Below are 16,591 nucleotides of genomic sequence, written 5' to 3'. Positions count from 1 at the left end.
AGTTTTGCTTTTAGTTTTCCTGTCCCTTTTATTTTATGCACCAACTAGACACACAAAGCAGTTGGATTTTTATATATATATATATATATCTGTATATTGCACAATTATAAACTCATTTTGCTTGTGGCTCTACACACACACACACACAAAGACCTGTTAAAATTATACCTGTTGCTTAATTACAATATTTCTGATTACCATAGCATAGGACAAGGGAAAATAAAAAAAAAAAAGAAAAAAAAATGACAAATCTGTCTGCTGGTCACTTCTTTGGTCCAAGCAGATCTGTGGTCTCTCCTCACTTCTTCCAAGGGCTTCCCTATGCCAAGCAAAGGAAGCTCTAGGCAGCACCCAGGTTTTGCACTGTTTCTTTTGTGCTTATGAAAGGGATCCTAAGATTCTGGGTGCAGGAGTATTCCCTCAACCTGCCAAAGTCCAGAATGTAGTCATTGGCACAGCCTAGTCTTTTCCACCTCAAGGGGTGGTGGAGAACTGGATGCACAGGGGTGGCCCGGCTTCCCCATCCTAGTGGCCTGGCTGGGGGAGCCCATGGTAGGCCTCCCCACCAGCAAGACTCGAAGCATTTCACCCTCTCTACTTTACTGGGTCTGATGGCTGGAGGGGAGATGAGACCTATCCTGTCTCTGAACTCATGAGCTGCACCAGGTAGAATGCCAGGGACCCCAGAACCACATGGGGCAGTCCACTGGGTCCACCCAGTAGTGGAGATGCCAGAAGTGTCCCTTTCTCTTCTCTCCCTCGAGTAATTGCATTTGCTTTTGTAATTCTTAATGAGCAATACCGCTAGAGAGTTTAGCTGTAACAGTTCTCTTTGATCATTTTTTAAGTAATTAAAAACACCAAAAAACAAAATCCAGAAACTTGTTCTTCCAAAGCAGAGAGCATTATAATCACTAGGGCCAAAATCTACCCCTCCCCATATCATTGCTTCTCTGAGGCCAGAATCCAACAGAGAGACGGTCGTAGGCCCTTTGAGTGGCCTGTCTACCTTCAGGCCCCTTGGAGGACTGGAGCTGGGCAGCCTTTGGGCCCATGTCCCAGGGCCTGTTTCAGTATGCGTTCAGTATTAGCAGTGGGTCGCGACGTTCTTTCCTAGCCAGCCTGGGATGGGGGCAGAGGAGATGAGACGCCATTGCCGCTGATTGGCCACTGACAGGTGGGTGTCCACGTGTGTGCTTTGTGACTGATGTGAAATCAGCGCCTGAGTTAGCCTCACCCGGTGACCTCTAGCCCTGCCCGGATGGAGCAGGGCCCACCCGGTTCAGTGTTTCTGGGGAGCTGGACAGTGGAGTGCAAAAAGGCTTACAGAACTTGAAGCCTGCTCCTTCCCTTGCTACCACGGCCTCCTTTTCCATTTGATTTGTCACTGCTTCAATCAATAACAGCCGCTCCAGAGTCAGTAGTTGATGAATATATGACCAAATATCACCAGGACTGTTACTCAATGTGTGCCGAGCCCTTTCCTCGTGCTGGGCTCCCCATGTACCTGGACACTGTAATGTGTGCTGTGTTTGCTCTCCTTCCCTTTCCTTCTTCACCCTTTCCTTGTCTTTCTGGGGTTTTTCTGTTTGGGTTTGGTTTGTTTTTCTTTTCCCTCCTTTTGTGTTCCAAACATGAGGTTCTTTCTACTAGTCCTCTTAACTGTGGTGTTGAGGCTTATATTTGTGTAATTTTTGGTGGGTGAAAGGAACTTTGCTAAGTAAATCTCTTCTGTGTTTGAACTGAAGTCTGTATTGTAACCATGTTTAAAGTAATTGTTCCAGAGACAAATGCTTCTAGACACCTTTTTTTTAAAAAAGCATTCGGAAGGAGGGGAATGGTGACTGAGACAAGAGGGGCAATCTGAAGAGATGACCCCTGCCCAGATCATCCAGAAACCACTCAAAGAGGTTGAGCCCTGGAGTCCCATTCCAAGCCAACAGACCGAATAAGCTGATATGTTGCCATTTTCAAAGTCAGAGCAAAATCAGTTTTTATTCCATCCAGTGAATTCTTTTGGCTCCCCATCCCCCAGATTATTACCATCATTGTTATTTTTAGGAAAGACAAGATTGTTGTTCCTTCAAGGAGAGCCAGGAGGGGATATGAGAGCAGAGCTGACCCTGCTAAAGAGAGAGGAGGGAGGGTCTTGTGCCTGAGTATGCAGCTGGTTCCCCATGCCCCTATGTCCCACTGTGGACACAGGTTAGGGGTGGGTTGGCAGATAGTTTGGCCACTCCCCACCTGACTGCTGCTGTTTCTGGATAAGGCCAGGTGGACAGGCAAGGGGCATTCTTGTCTCCAAGATATGCCCCGGGGGCATTACCAGTCAGAACACTTCTTTCCTGCCCTATCCTGCCTCCAAGGGATACAGCACTAATGTGATATCTCTGTTCCCTACCATCCTGGGGCTTATGACAGTGGAGGGTACTGGCTGTCTCTATCTGCATTCATCTGATCCCCAGCAAAACTTGGATGTGACACACCCCCCTTCCCTTTCCATAGCAAACAGATCCTTCTCAGAAGCCATTACCCTTGGTTGAGATTGTTCTGGGCTCTTAGAACAGGGACAGACTGGTGCTCCCTTAATGCCTTCAGGCAAGGACAGTGATGCCTTGAGTGACCATTTGCACATGGAGTTTAGTAGCTGGAAAAACAAGGCAGCATGTTGGCCCCCTCCCAAATGGATCTGTGAGACAGTGCTGCTAGTGACAGGCCACCCTGTACTAAAGGGAGCTGGCTCCAGCTGGAAAGCCTGCCTGAAGTTGGGGGATGCATGGGGTACTGGGAGAGGCCCAGGACAGACTTAGCTGGAGGGGGTCTCTAAAAGCCCTCTGTTGCATTCACCTTCAGTTTTTGTGTTTTGGGACAATTACTTTAGAAAATAAGTAGGTCGTTTTAAAAACAAAAATATTGATTGCTTTTTTGTAGTGTTCAAAAAAGGTTCTTTGTGTATAGCCAAATGACTGAAAGCACTGATATATTTAAAAACAAAAGGCAATTTATTAAGGAAATTTGTACCATTTCAGTAAACCTGTCTGAATGTACCTGTATACGTTTCAAAAACACCCCCCACTGAATCCCTGTAACCTATTTATTATATAAAGAGTTTGCCTTATAAATTTACATAAAAATGTCCGTTTGTGTCTTTTGTTGTAAAATCAAGTGGTTTTTTCATAAGGTTCTTTTACTATTTGAAAAGATGGGCAGCACGCAGTTTTATTTTATTTTTGTAAGTTTTTTAATACATGTGAAAGCAAAGAATACTCAGCATGCCTTTCTAAGTGACGCGTTTGCACCTTTTGTTGGGAAGTACTGTATCCTGTGCTGTTAGCATTCTCGATAAATCTCTCTGTGAAAGTGACTCAAGGTCTGGGCTTTCATTGTAAGTCAGCAGTCCCCTCCAGCTCACCTGACAGCATGGTGGTATGTTGCACATTTGATCCAGCTGTCCCTGGACACCAATAGCCACTCTCAGGACTGCTCTGTCATGGGAGGGGAAAGGAAGCCTGCTTCATATGCTGGCCTTCCTGGCATCCTCCTTATCCTGCTCCAAATCAGTACTTTCCAGGCCTACTGCTCCACTGTATGATAGGAAGGGTGTGGCCTAAGTCTACCTGCTGCACAACTTACTGTTCCTTACCAATATGGCAGGGCACCTCCTAAGTTCGAATGTGCTGTGATGCTATCGGATACCTTCCGCCCAACTCTGACTCCTGTGGTCCATTGTAGCTGAGACCCTTGCATGGCCTCTGCTGACAGCTAATGTGGCTCCCTGACCCGGAAAGGGCATGTGCAAAGGAGGCCCTGTTGTCACTGGCTTCCTATAAGGGTACCCACTCAGGCTACAGCTGTCCTCATGCTGGTGCTAGGCTGAAGGAGAGGACAATGGCATGGAGCAGTGGGACTGTGGAGTCACCCAGAGTCCAGATTCACCTGCATATGTGGGCATAGCTACTAAAAAGTCCCCTCTAAGTCCTGGCCTTGAATGTTAAATGAGAATTGAAAATGAAACCTGTATACATTGAACATCTCTTGTGTGCTAGACCTGTTCCTGGAGCTCATTTCCCTCAGTGCCCAAGGAGGACCAAGTCTTTGCACCATAGAGCTCAGCACATATGTGCATAATAATTTGGGATACTGGAGTTGGTATATATCACAGTGAAGATTGTTCCATGAGAAGCCACTAGGGCCTGGGGCCCAGTCGCCCTCATCTTCAAGACTGGCTACAGTGGCTATAGCTTCAGGGAAGAGGCTCTAGTGGGGACCATTCATGGGTCTTGGGAAGACCTTGTTTCTGGAAACAGTTCTAAGTTCCTGAGAGGATAAACTAATGGATAGGGGAACCTCCTTGCAGTTGGGATTAAGGCAAGAGGGACTGTTGGAATATTGCCTTACAAGGATGCATCCAGCTGGAGAAGAGGCCCCATTGCTACCTTTGGGTCTCCTGTGCAGTGGGAAGGTCAGATAAGCACAGAGGTGTGGAGCTTCAGGGAGTTTAGGAAGATGTGCACAAGAGGACAGGTATAGTGGGGAGGCTTGGGAAGTTTTCACCACAGCTGTTTGAGCTCAACCTTCTGGGAAAGGGTATGCCAGTAGCATTTGCATTCTCACAGCTTTGAGGGACAGCATGCTAGATATATTTCAGGACACCTAAGGGGTTCTGAATGGCTTAAAACCACTGATGTGTGCAGAGGTCTATACTCTTCTTGGGTGGGCAGGGGATACACCGACCAGCCCTGTAGGCCACCATAAGAAGGTGGGACTCCATGGGCTTTGGGAATCTTGGGAAAGTCTTATGCAATAAAATGCTGTGGTGTGATTGTACCCAAGGAAGATCAACAGAGCAGTGAGCCCCTTCAGAAAGGTAGCACATTCATGCAGGTAAGAGGTAATAATTAATGGCAAGGGCAGAGGGCCCCTAGGGAAGGGGTGAGGCTCAGAATTCAGTGAGACCTTAGGGAAGTAGTGGCTGCTGAGATGTGGCCAGAGAAATCCATGGGTGGAGAACACAAGGGGGGGGGGCTGGTGTTAGAAGTCTGAGGCAGGAGGATGGCAAGTTTGAGGCCAGCTTCAGCAAATTACCAAGACCTTATCTCAAAAATGAAAAGGGCTGGGGATGTAGCTCTGTGGTAGAGTGCCCCTGGGTTCAATATCCAATATAAAAAAAAATGAGGAAATAAGCAAAAGAGACTTATGTGGCTGAGGTCATAGGTTGTGACCTCAGCCACATAGGTCTTGGTGACTGACTGATGTAAGCTTTAGAAAAGAGGGTAGGAAAAGTTTCTGGACCCTGCCTTCCCCACAGGGAGAGGTACAAACTGACCAGAAGTGTGACAGAAAAGAGGAGGGACAGCAGAAGCTGGGAGTGGAGCAAAAGCCTGTTGTGAAGAAACATTAAATGTGTTCATGTGCTAGTGAGGAGCCAGCAAAGAAGGAAATGTGGCAGATATTTCCAAGACCTAACAATTGCTGGTGCAGGTTCGTGAAGGAGTAGGAAAGATGAGATCCAGGGCACAGGAGGTAGCCTGGTGTACAGTTCTCTCTGCATCCGCCTGTCACCAGCTGAGCAGTCAACCTGGGGGCCTTTCTGTGGCACACATCTGACCCCTTCCTGCCTAGAATTCTACTAATGTCCTCTGCCTCCTAAATAAAGCCAAAACTTCTTAACTGGGCCTACCAGTGACGTTCACCAGGCTTGGCAGAAGCCGCCTTTCTGGAACATCCTGTACCTCTGCCATAACCTTCGTCCCCAGAAATGGGAGTCGTTCATCCTTCAGAGCCCCATTCAGAGGGCCTCTACTCCTGAAAGTCCACCCTGCCCACCACACCGTGGTGAAGGTCTGTGGTGGTGGGCCAATTCACTTGCCACCCCGGGGTGGGGGGGACCGCTTCCTACCAGGGCCCCTTCCCTCTGGCGCGGCGAGGCGCCCCCGTGTGGCCAAGGGCAGCGGCGGCAGCGGCGGGGCGCAAGATGGCGGCGGACCCGAGCGCCGCCTCTTCCGCCCCGCCGGGCGTTGCACGAGGCCGGCTTGAAGGGGAAGTGAGTCAGTGTCCGCGAACCCGGCCGGCCCAGGCCCAGGCCTGCGCCCGCCGTGGCCCCAAGAGGCCCCGGGCCGGCGGCGGCAGTGGCAATGGCTGGGGGGCCAGGCCCGGGGGAGCCCGCGGTTCCCGGCGCCCAGCACTTCTTGTATGAGGTTCCGCCCTGGGTCATGTGCCGATTCTACAAAGTGATGGACGCTCTGGAACCCGCTGACTGGTGCCAGTTCGGTGGGTGGTGGCGGCCGGCGGGGGGCGGAGCGGGGGCCCGGGCTCCTGGCGTCGATGCCTGACGCCCCCCCCGCCCCGCAGCGGCCCTGATCGTACGCGACCAGACAGAGCTGCGGCTGTGCGAGCGCTCCGAGCAGCGCACCGCCAGCGTCCTGTGGCCCTGGATCAACCGCAACGCGCGCGTGGCCGACCTTGTGCACATCCTCACGCACCTGCAGCTGCTGCGCGCACGGGATATCATCACGTCTTGTGAGCGCGCGCAGCCCCCCAGGGACCCTGGGGATGGGGGACCCATGGGAGGACACAGGCACGGAGCCCAACGAGGGGGCGGGACCACAAGAAGAACTCCCACCTGGGCCTCAACCTTCCTTTTCCTCCTCGGCATCCCAGGGCACCCTTCCACCCCTCTTCCACCCCCCAGCACCACTGTTCCGATGCCCAGCAAGAACTCTGAAACCTTTAAGGCCGAGGCCTGGAGCCCCCGGAAGTTGCATTCCTCAGCCTCCACCCTCCCCTCCCCAGGTAAGAGGACCTAGGTTTGGGGCTTGATGGACCTGAGGAAAGGGCCACCTAGACCGTGATCCTGGCTGTAGACCTTGGCACTTGTCTCTGGGTCTCTGCCTGCCTCTCACTGGTGTCTTTATGAAGCTTTTCCAGGCTCCCAGATTCATTCAGGTCCTGAGCTCTTCCCTGTTCCAAGCCCTTCTACTGTCCAGCCACCACTGCTGTCTCCAGCCCCTTCCTCTACCAAGGTAAGTGTCTCCTGCCCACCCCCAGGAAAGAATTCTACACAAGGAGGAAGGAACTCAGTTTTTGATGCACCTCAAAGCCCCAGTTGGCCAAGTCCAGGCAACTGGAAGGCAGTTGGGGTTTGGGCAGCTTGCAGCCTGGGCAGAGGGGAGGACACAGTGACTTCATATGACACAGGGTCTCTTCCAACAGCTAATTCCAAAGAGCACAGTGTCCCTACTGCAGGGGGCCCACTCCTCCCCATTCTGCTGGCCCCTCTGTGAGATTTCCCAGGGAACCCGCAACTTCTCTGAGGAGCTCAGGATTGGGGAGGGCGGCTTTGGGTGTGTGTACCAGGCAGTGATGAGGAATACGACTTATGCCGTGAAGAGGCTGAAAGAGGTAGGTATAGCATCCTGGTGAAATCTCTAGAAGGTCCTCTGGCCCTTGCTTCTCCAGCCCCTCCCCTCTACTACTCCTCACTGCTCTAGTCCCTCCCCACTCTAAAGCTTCCCCCAAGCAATTCTCTTAGTGTTGATTCTAGTTCAAGGGGCATACACACCCTTCCCCATCCCTTGTTGTCCTGGGCCTGGGTTAGGTAGCATTGGAAGTGACTAACAAGCTGTTGCTCATACTGTCTACTTTCCCTGCCCCTTCTCCCACTATGCCTCGGGCTGCAGGAGTCTGACCTAGAGTGGACTGTGGTGAAGCAGAGCTTCCTGACTGAGGTGAAACAGCTATCAAGGTGAGCCTCAGGGGTCCCTCTGGCTCAAGGCAGAGGGAGAGAGCTGTACAGGGCCCCATCAGGCACCAGGACTGCATACCATAGGACATGGCTACCTTAGCTACTGAGGCCTGCCAGGGCCAGCCAAAGTGAGGGTGCAACAAGGGCTGCCCACCCAGTCTGGCCAGATGGGAAGTGGTGGAGCCTGGAAAACCAGAGGGCTCAGGCTTTACCTTTTCAAACAGGTTTCGTCACCCAAATATTGTGGACTTTGCTGGCTACTGTGCTGAGAGTGGCTTCTACTGCCTTGTCTACGGGTTCCTACCCAATGGCTCCCTAGAAGACCGTCTCCACTTCCAGGTAGGCTCACCTCACCTACCACATTTGCTGGGACTCACAACATTCTTGCACCTGGACAGGACCAGCATAGGGCCTGGGCTATCAGCTCCTCCATAGCACCTAGCTCAAGGTTTGGCCCAAGGTGGATCACTGCTTTCTGCAGAACTCTTTCCTGTGCCCTCTTCCTGGCTACTATTCTAAAAGGGGGATTATTGGCTCAAGCTTCTGCTCCATGCAAGCACAGCAGCTGGAAGATTTTATCAGCATAGCCTTTGAGGAAAGGGGATCCATGTGCACAGGCTGCCCAGAGGCTTGGCCCTGCCTGAGTGACATGCTCATGAGGCACAAGAGCCAAGCGCACACAAGGCAAGAGGTTCCTGGCCTTCTCGCTCAGGCTGTGTTGGGGGTGGGTGGGGAACCTTGTATGAGGTTCCGCCCTGGGTCATGTGCCGATTCTACAAAGTGATGGACGCTCTGGAACCCGCTGACTGGTGCCAGTTCGGTGGGTGGTGATCACCCAAGGACAAAGGAATAAACTTCAGAAATCTATGTCCCACACAGTGTGTTGTGAATCCTAGAAACACCCCCACTCTCCCAGCTCACTGTGCCTTGCAGAGTCTTAGAGGAGCTGCTTCTCCTCCCATTCGTGAACTAAATCATGGATGTTTTGCTCCTTGTTTTCCAGAAGGGGAAACTGAGACTCAGATAATGGAATGGCTGGCTTCTTCCAGGCCACACAGTGACAAGTGGGTAGAGGGTTGGGGTCAAGGAACAACTGCCACCAGCCTCCCTCAAGACCCCATCTTTGCTCCTTTTGTCACCCCAGGCTGAAGCCTGCCCTCCTCTCTCCTGGACTCAGCGACTAGACATCCTTCTGGGCACAGCCCGGGCCATTCAGTTTTTACATCAGGACAGCCCCAGCCTAATCCACGGAGACATCAAGAGGTGAGGAGGGGGCTGGGGTGTGGCATAGTGGTAGAGCGCTTGCCTAGTATGTGTGAGGCACTGGGTTCAATTCTCAGCACCACTTATAAATAAGTAAATAAGCAAACAAATAAATAAAATAAAGGTCTATCAACAACTAAAAAAATATTAAAAAATATGAGGTGAGGAGGGCCCTGAGAGAGCTGCAGAGACTGAACCTTTGGTCAGGGAAGCACTATCCCCTGCTTATTGTGGAGCCCTGCCTAGTGTCCCAGGGAGAGGCAGCTTGCCTAGTTCTGCTGATATAGGGATGGGCTCAGCCTGGGACCTCACAGCTGGGGGTTCCAGGTCATTGAGGATCCCTGCATGGCACAAGTTTGGAAATGAGGACACCAATGGGCCCCACTGATGAGCAGAAGCCAAGTTGTTATAAGGACACCCTGGGACTCAGCAGGCAACTGGGACACACAAGGCAGTGCTAGCCACCATACATGGGCAAGGCACCAGACTGACAGCCTCCAGTCCAGTTTCATCAGGGCCACTTGGGTGTGGAGGACAGAGTAGGCCAGGGCCAAGCCTGGGCTGATGCCTCTCTTTCCTCCTCAAGTTCTAATGTCCTTCTGGATGAGAGACTGATGCCCAAGCTGGGAGACTTTGGCCTGGCCCGTTTCAGCCGCTTTGCAGGGACCAACCCTGGCCAGAGCAGTGCTGTGGCCCGGACACACACTGTGCGGGGCACCCTGGCTTACCTGCCTGAGGAATACATCAAGACGGGCCGGCTGGCCGTGGACACTGACACCTTCAGCTTTGGGGTGGTGAGCTGCTAGCTTGTGTACTGGCCTGGGGGGGAAAGGAAAAGCCACCAGTAGCTAAAGGTAGGAGGGCCTGGAGTATTGTGTGTGAAGGCCAAAGGTCATCCAGGTAAAGAGCAAAGAAAGCCTCAGCTCCAGAGCACTCCTTGCCTTACAGTCTCCTTCCTTCCCCTGTACCTGATTTTGTGTTTGTAATTTTGTATTCTTTTTTTTTTTTTTCTTTTTTTTTTTTTTTCTGGTACTGAGGATTAGACCCAGGGCCTGCTGCATGCTAGGCACGCCCTCTACTGCTGAGCTATGCCCCAGCCCTTTGCATTTTATTTTGAGACAGGGTCTAAGTTGCTGAGTCTGGCCTCAAATTGGCAATCCTCCTTCCTCAGCCTCCAAAGTAGCTGGGATACAGGTGTATACCACCACGCCTGGCTTAATTTTGCATCCTTTTACCTCAGGCAGGCCCTCCAAATTGCTTACACTGTGGTACCATAACACCTGGCTCTGTCCCTGCCGGGAGCCAGTCCTCCTCTGCCTACCCCAGAGCCACACCCCTGTCAACCCTGATCCATGCCCACCCCAGAGGCCTCCTCTGCACACAGCACCTCCCTGCCACGGTGTGGGGCAACACTCTCCACCCTGCCCTCTAGGTAGTGCTGGAGACCCTGGCTGGCCAGAGGGCTGTGAGGACACATGGAGCCAGGACCAAGTATCTGGTGAGCCTCCTGAGGGAAGGCAGAAAGGGAGGGAGGTACTGCTCCTGGCAATCAACAGGTGCAGCCCCAGAGGGTGAATGATCCAGCATGCTGCTGCTGCTGCTGACTCATCTTTAAAAGTGGGCAGGGCCCTGAACAGCTTCCTTTACTTTGCAAGGAGAAACCTGTCTCTTCTGTAGATTCTGTGGGCCCTGATAGACCCCATCTGGGCTGGGGACAGGAATGAGGACAGTCTTGGTGCTGTGGGACCAGAGCTGTAGTGGAACTCAGAGAAGGCAGGGGCCTGGAAAATGCAGTGGTAGAGAATTGGGCAGACTAGGAAGCCTTTCCCTAGGCCCTACCCGACAAGTTGCAGGTCAGTGCTCCACCCGCACTCCTGCCTGTCCCACTGAGTACTGTGTCGGGGCTGAGAGGCACGAGACCCGGGCCTTGAAGCAAATTCCTGCTCCTTGCTGAGCCTCAGTTTCCCAGTATGCAAAGAAGACTTAACATACAGGCAGCATTCAGACAATTCCTGGGCCCAGAACTTGCTTGGCCACTGTTTGCTCTTTTCCTTTTACAAACTTCTGCTGTGTAGGGGCTTTCTATCCATTGTGGCTCTCAACAGGGACTCAGCCCAGCCAAGCTGGTGAACCAGATTGGACCTCTCCTTCCTTTACCTCTTGCTCAGGCCTCATGGGCTTTGCTAACAAGCCAGTAGGTTTGTTAGTGTCTGTCTTCCCCTGTCAAGAAATTGGCTCGGTGTAGTAGGGCCCAGGGTGTTCTGTTTGTCATTGTATCCCTAGAGCCTGGGGCAGCACTGGACACACAGTGCATGTTCAATAAATCTGGAGAAAGAAGACCACACTATTGAGTGCACGAGTGTGGGGAATCCAGCTGAAGTTCTGGCCACCCAGAAGCCATGCTCACTGTATCTGTCCCACAGAAAGACCTGATTGAAGATGAGGCTGAAGAGGCCGGAGTGGCCCTGAAAAGCACCCAGACCACTCTCCAAGGAGGTGCAGCCACAGATACCTGGGCTGCTCCCATCGCTGCCCAGATTTATAAGAAGCACCTGGACCCCAGACCTGGGCCGTGCCTGCCCCAGCTGGGCCTGGCCCTGGGTCAGGTGGCTTGCTGCTGCCTGCACCGGCGGGCCAAGAAGAGACCCCCCATGACCCAGGTAGCCCTGGGAAATCCAGCTGCCTGTGGGGAGGGTGGCCAGCCCTACTGGATAGCAAGCTAAACACAGTGCCTGCTGGGTCTGTTTCTACAGACAAGTCTCCCAACGTCCCTTGCTTGCACTTTGGTTCTACTTGGAGCAGTGATCCACTGAACCAAAGAACTCTGCAGACCTGCTTTGCGGATGGGGCTTTGATTCCTTGTCTCTGATAAAAGGAAAGGAGTCTTACCATGTCCCGTACTGGAGACACTGTGCCACTGCATCTGCCTTTTTTTCTTCCCTCCTTGGTACTCTCTCCTCTTCCCTCTGGTGACAGTTGAAAATAGAGTTCTTGGGAGGCTGAGGCAGAAGGATCCCAAGTTTGAGGCTGACCTCAGCAACTTGGTGAGATCCCATCTCAAAATAAAACAGGCTGAGGGTGTAGCTTAGGGATACTGCAAAAAAGAAAAATAAGAGTCCTTGGCCTTGGTGGCCATGACTCTCAGCACTCCTTGTGACAGGAACAAAGGAGCAAGGGGCAGAGCTTTTCCAGCTGTCGGATGTGCTGGGTTGGTGGTTCCTGCAGCTCCCAGAGCAGCTGTATGTGGCCTGCCACAGCAATCTAAGCCCCAGAGTAGGTGCTAGATGACCTAGGGCAGGCATGTGCTTTGACCAGGAGGTTGGCTCTGCATGTCCTAAGAGTCTTTCTCTCCACATAGGTGTACAAGAGGCTGGAGAAGCTGCAGGAAGCAGTGGCAGGGCCTACTTGGGAACCAGAAGCTGTCAACCCTAGCCCTCCTTCCCCACAGGAGAACTCCTATGTGTCTACCACTGGCAGTGTCCAGAGTGGGGGTATCCCATGGCAGCCCCTGGCAATGCCCTCACAAGCCCCAGCCCAGGCTGCCCAGCAGCTCCTGAAAAGCCCCAACCAGCCTGTGGAGAGCGACGAGAGTGTATCCAGCCTCTCTGCTGCCCTGCACTCCTGGCACTTGTCCCCAAGCTGCCCCTCAGGCCCAGCACCCCTCAAAGAGGCTGGCTGTACTCAGGGGCACACCGCTGGAGAGTCAAGCTGGGGGAGTGGCCCAGGCCTTCGGCCCACATGCATGGAAGGTAGCTGGGGTGTTCAGAAGAGGGACCAGATGCCTGCTTTGGCAGTATCCCCCATATTCCCCACCCAGGCCATCAGAAGAGGAAAGAATTGGGGCCAAGTAGTTCAGTTCACTATGTCCTTAGCAAGCTCAAGGCCACAGGGGCATGGAGAATGGTTTGTTGCTGTCATGCTTTCCCTCCCCTGGTCATGCCCTGTAGATGAGAGAAAGCCAGAGGTCCCTTTCCGCCCCACTCCTACAAGCCAAAAACAAGGAAGGCTGTTTGGGCTCTTTGCCTATCCTGAGAGCTGGGTCCATGGCACAGTCCCATCAGCCCTGGCTTCAGAGTTTGCTAAGGAATTCTGTCCTGAGGCTGGTGAGGCAGGGTGCTAGACTTGGTGCTGGGAAGACTTGTGAGGCTAGAGTGTCACTAAGAGTTGCTAAGGACAGCTAAGAGGGTGCTATCTCTGCCCCAGGATCACCCCTGGGCAACTCTGCCTTATCGTCGTCATCGTCGTCCGAGCCACCGCAGATCATCATCAACCCAGCCCGACAGAAAATGGTGCAGAAGCTGGCCCTGTATGAGGATGGGGTCCTGGACAGCCTGCAGCTGCTGTCATCAAGCTCTGTCCCAGGTACCTGGGGACACTTCCAACTCAGCTTCCCAAGGATCCAGCCCCCAGGGGAGTCCCCTCCCAACCCTACCCACATGTTGCAGCTGGATGACCAACCTCCAGGGTACACAGAAGCACTTCCCCATGCCAACTCTGAACAGCAGAGCATTTGTTCTGACTGCACGGACAAGGCCTCCACTCACCAAGGGTGTGGGCTGGCCAGGCAGGCCACTCCTTCTAATGGTGGCTAGCAGCCTAGCCTGTCCCCCATGTCTCCCATAGGAAGTTGGTGGCCCAGGTCCCCCACCACCTGAGGACAGACAGTACCTTCCCTTAACCTGAGGATGCCAGTTCCCCTTGCTATAAGAAAATATGAAGCCCCAGCAGGAATTTTCCACTCCAGGGACTATTTGAAGAGCTGCTTAGAAATAAAAGCCCTCAATTGATTCCAGAGAGTGCCCCAGGAGCTGAGAAGGAAGCATGGCCCAGCCTTCAAGCCAGGGCTTCAAGCAGACAGGGAGCCTGCCCCTGTTTGCTAAGTAGTTTTTCCTCTTCCTAGGCTTGGACCTGGAACATGAAAACAGACAGGGACCTGAAGAGAGTGACGAATTTCAGAGCTGATTTGTCCACCTGGGCAGATCCCCCGACTCAGAAGTCAAAGTTCTCATGGTTGGAAGTTCTCATTGCACATGACCCTCTCAGCAGCCTATAGGCAGCAGGGGTGGGGACCTGTCGTGGCAGGGAAGAATGGGTGGTGGCCCCTGCAGCTCAGGGGGTGTGGGCAGAGGCAGAGCCAGGAGGGCTGCTGGAAGCCATTGATAGGACAAAACATCTCGGAAGCCTTCCTTCAGTCCATCACTTGGGGGCGAGGCAAGCAGATATCATCTAAGGGGTGGGCTGGTGCATATTTAAAGGCTGCCAGCTGAACAGGCTAGTGGCCAAAGTCAAGTGGGACTGCTGGTGCATTGGGAGCTGGCTCCCTTGAGCTAGGCAGGGCATCTGCAGCAGCCCTTAACCCATCTCTGGACTTTCCTAAAATTCTGAGGAAAAGCAGCCATTCTACACAACAGAGCCGGTGAGGCCTGGGGCCCTCCCAGTCACTTGTAATTTGGAAAGGAAAGTATGGCTATCTTGTGGTTCAGTCCACTAGTAGAGGCAAGAGAGTTCTAAAATCCCAGAGAATCCAGCAGTGCCCCCTGCCTTGGGCTCGTGTCTGCATGCTGATCTGGAGAGCCATGAGCTAGCCTAATGTGACCACCTGCTAGCCAGACCACTCCTAGGCACCGCAGATGGGCTCCAAGCCCAGTCAGACTCCAGAGACCAAAGTGTCAGCCTCAGGCCCAGGCACTGATCGTGGCAGAGGCTACTAACCAAGGTCTGGCAAGGCTAAGCCCTGTGTCACCCAGACAAAAGCCCCAAGTAAGCAGGAAGTTGGGCATGAGGCAGAAAGGGAAGAGCAATATTTTGGGGAAAAAGAAAATGTGACTCACATTTTTAAAAGCAAGTCAGGTTTTGTGCAACTAAATGTCCTCTTCAAAAGTAGCCCAGGGCTGTAGCACAGGCTTACAGTGATTTTGTGTTCACAATCATGAGTCACACTACATGCCCCCATAAAGCTAGGCATTGGTGAAGTCCAAGTTGTCCTTGCATAATAAAAACTTACCTTTCAATACCTGGCTATATTTGTACAATTTCTTGCTCTGAAAGCCTTGAGCTTTCTAGCACGTCACGTCTCAGGGTTCTTGAGTTTCCAGCCCAAACTCCAGGCTGCTCATCCTGTGGAGGCTCTTGTTTCTACTCCCAGGTAGCCAGGCTCAGATTGGGAATAGGTCCACAGTGCTGCACCTTCATACTTTAACCTCATTAAGTTTTTCCTCACATAGTTCATGATTTTTCTGAGCGGGTACTGGGGATTGAATTCAAGGACACTGAGCCACATCCCCAGCCCTATTTTGTATTTTATTTAGAGACAGGGTCTCACTAAGTTGCTTAGCACCTTGCTAAGTTGCTGAGGCTGGCTTTGAATTCATGATCCCCCTGCCTCAGCCTCCCAAGCCGCAGGGATTGCAGGTGTGCACCACTGCACCTGGCTAGTTCATGGTTTGTTATTTCATCGTAAGTAGTACCTTCATTTCATTTACTAGTTGTTCATTGATAATATAAATACAGTTGAGTTTTATATATGGGTCATATATTCCGACTCTAGTTAAATTCACTTACCAGTTCTAGTACTTTGGGGATAAATACCTTGGGAGAATCTATATGTACAACCATTTAATCGGCAAGTAAAGACAGTTTTACTTCTTCCTTTACAATCTATATACCTCAGTTCTTTTTCTTGACTTAGTACACTGGCTAGGGCCTCTAGTCAAATGTTGAATACAAAGGGTAAAAGTGGACATCCTTGTCTTGTTTTCAGTCTTAGATGCTAAGTGTTGTTTTTCACCACTAATTATGATGGTAGCCATAGGACTGGCATAGATGAATTTTATCATTTTGTCCTAGATATTTGAGAATTTTCTTATTATAAATGATCGTTGAAAACTCTGTATCTATGTTCATAAAAGCTATTGGTCTTCATGTCTAGTAATATCTTTTTTTCTGGTTTTCCTCTCAGGGCCTCATAGAATAAACTGGAAATCATTCTCTCCCATTTTGTTTTGTGTGCTGGGGATAGAACCCAGGCCTTGTGCATGCTAGGCAAGTGCTTTACCACTGAGCTAGACCCCCAGCTTTTATTTTTTGAGACAGGGTCTCACCAAGTAGCCCAGGCTGGCCTTGAACTTGCAATCCTCCTGCCTCAGCCTCTAGAGTAGCTGAGATAATTCTCTTGTGTTCTTATACATATTTAATGTTATTTATTCTTTAAATGTTTTTTTTTAAAGAGAGTGAGAGAGGAGAGAGAGAGAGAGAATTTTTAATATTTATTTTTTAGTTATCGGCGGATACAACATCTTTCTTTGTATGTGGTGCTGAGGATTGAACCCGGGCCGCACGCATGCCAGGCGAGCGCGCTACCGCTTGAGCCACATCCCCAGCCCCATCTTTAAATGTTTGATAGATTCATAAGTGAAGCCAGTTGCACCTGAAGTTGTTGTTGTGGAAATGTCTTTTGTTTTGTTTTGAGGTTTTTGTTGCTGTCATTTTGGCTGTTTTAGTTTCTTTCTAGTGCTGGGGATAGAACCCAGGGTCTTATGCCTGCTAGGCTCTATCACTGAGATATACCTCTAGGAAAGCTTCAGG

General features: G+C 51.6%; 1 protein-coding gene across 3 annotated transcripts; it reads left to right on the top strand.

The window, feature by feature from the left end:
* Positions 1 to 6,021: 6,021 nt before the first annotated feature.
* Irak1 (interleukin 1 receptor associated kinase 1) lies at positions 6,022 to 15,018 on the top strand. Of its 3 annotated transcripts, XM_077106867.1 has the most exons (14): positions 6,023 to 6,270; positions 6,352 to 6,519; positions 6,661 to 6,792; positions 6,919 to 7,022; positions 7,213 to 7,401; positions 7,680 to 7,744; positions 7,969 to 8,083; positions 8,889 to 9,007; positions 9,594 to 9,801; positions 10,440 to 10,505; positions 11,431 to 11,667; positions 12,366 to 12,756; positions 13,211 to 13,369; positions 13,908 to 15,018. In XM_077106867.1, the coding sequence occupies exons 1-14, from the start codon at positions 6,135 to 6,137 to the stop codon at positions 13,967 to 13,969; spliced, it is 2,151 nt and encodes a 716-aa protein (XP_076962982.1). In that variant the 5' UTR covers positions 6,023 to 6,134; the 3' UTR covers positions 13,970 to 15,018. The 3 variants fall into 3 exon arrangements, with proteins under 3 accessions (XP_076962983.1, XP_076962984.1, XP_076962982.1); XM_077106868.1 differs by lacking the exon at positions 7,213 to 7,401 and having other exon boundaries at positions 6,022 to 6,270; XM_077106869.1 differs by lacking the exons at positions 10,440 to 10,505; positions 11,431 to 11,667 and having other exon boundaries at positions 6,022 to 6,270.
* Positions 15,019 to 16,591: the final 1,573 nt, after the last annotated feature.

Source organism: Callospermophilus lateralis, chromosome X (assembly GCF_048772815.1).
Source record: "Callospermophilus lateralis isolate mCalLat2 chromosome X, mCalLat2.hap1, whole genome shotgun sequence".
In the NCBI taxonomy this organism is placed as follows: domain Eukaryota; kingdom Metazoa; phylum Chordata; class Mammalia; order Rodentia; family Sciuridae; genus Callospermophilus; species Callospermophilus lateralis.
Note: the sequence above shows the minus strand (reverse complement) of the source record. Positions and strands in the feature narration are given on the sequence as shown.

What these genes read in the sequence shown, in the direction of transcription:
- Irak1 (XM_077106867.1), top strand. Translation starts at nt 6,135, where the DNA reads ATGGCTGGGGGGCCAGGCCCGGGGGAGCCCGCGGTTCCCGGCGCCCAG. An exon ending in CTCCACCCTCCCCTCCCCAG is followed by an intron (nt 6,793 to 6,918) that starts GTAAGAGGACCT and finishes GTCTTTATGAAG; the next exon opens with CTTTTCCAGGCTCCCAGATT. An exon ending in ACACCTTCAGCTTTGGGGTG is followed by an intron (nt 9,802 to 10,439) that starts GTGAGCTGCTAG and finishes CCTGCCCTCTAG; the next exon opens with GTAGTGCTGGAGACCCTGGC.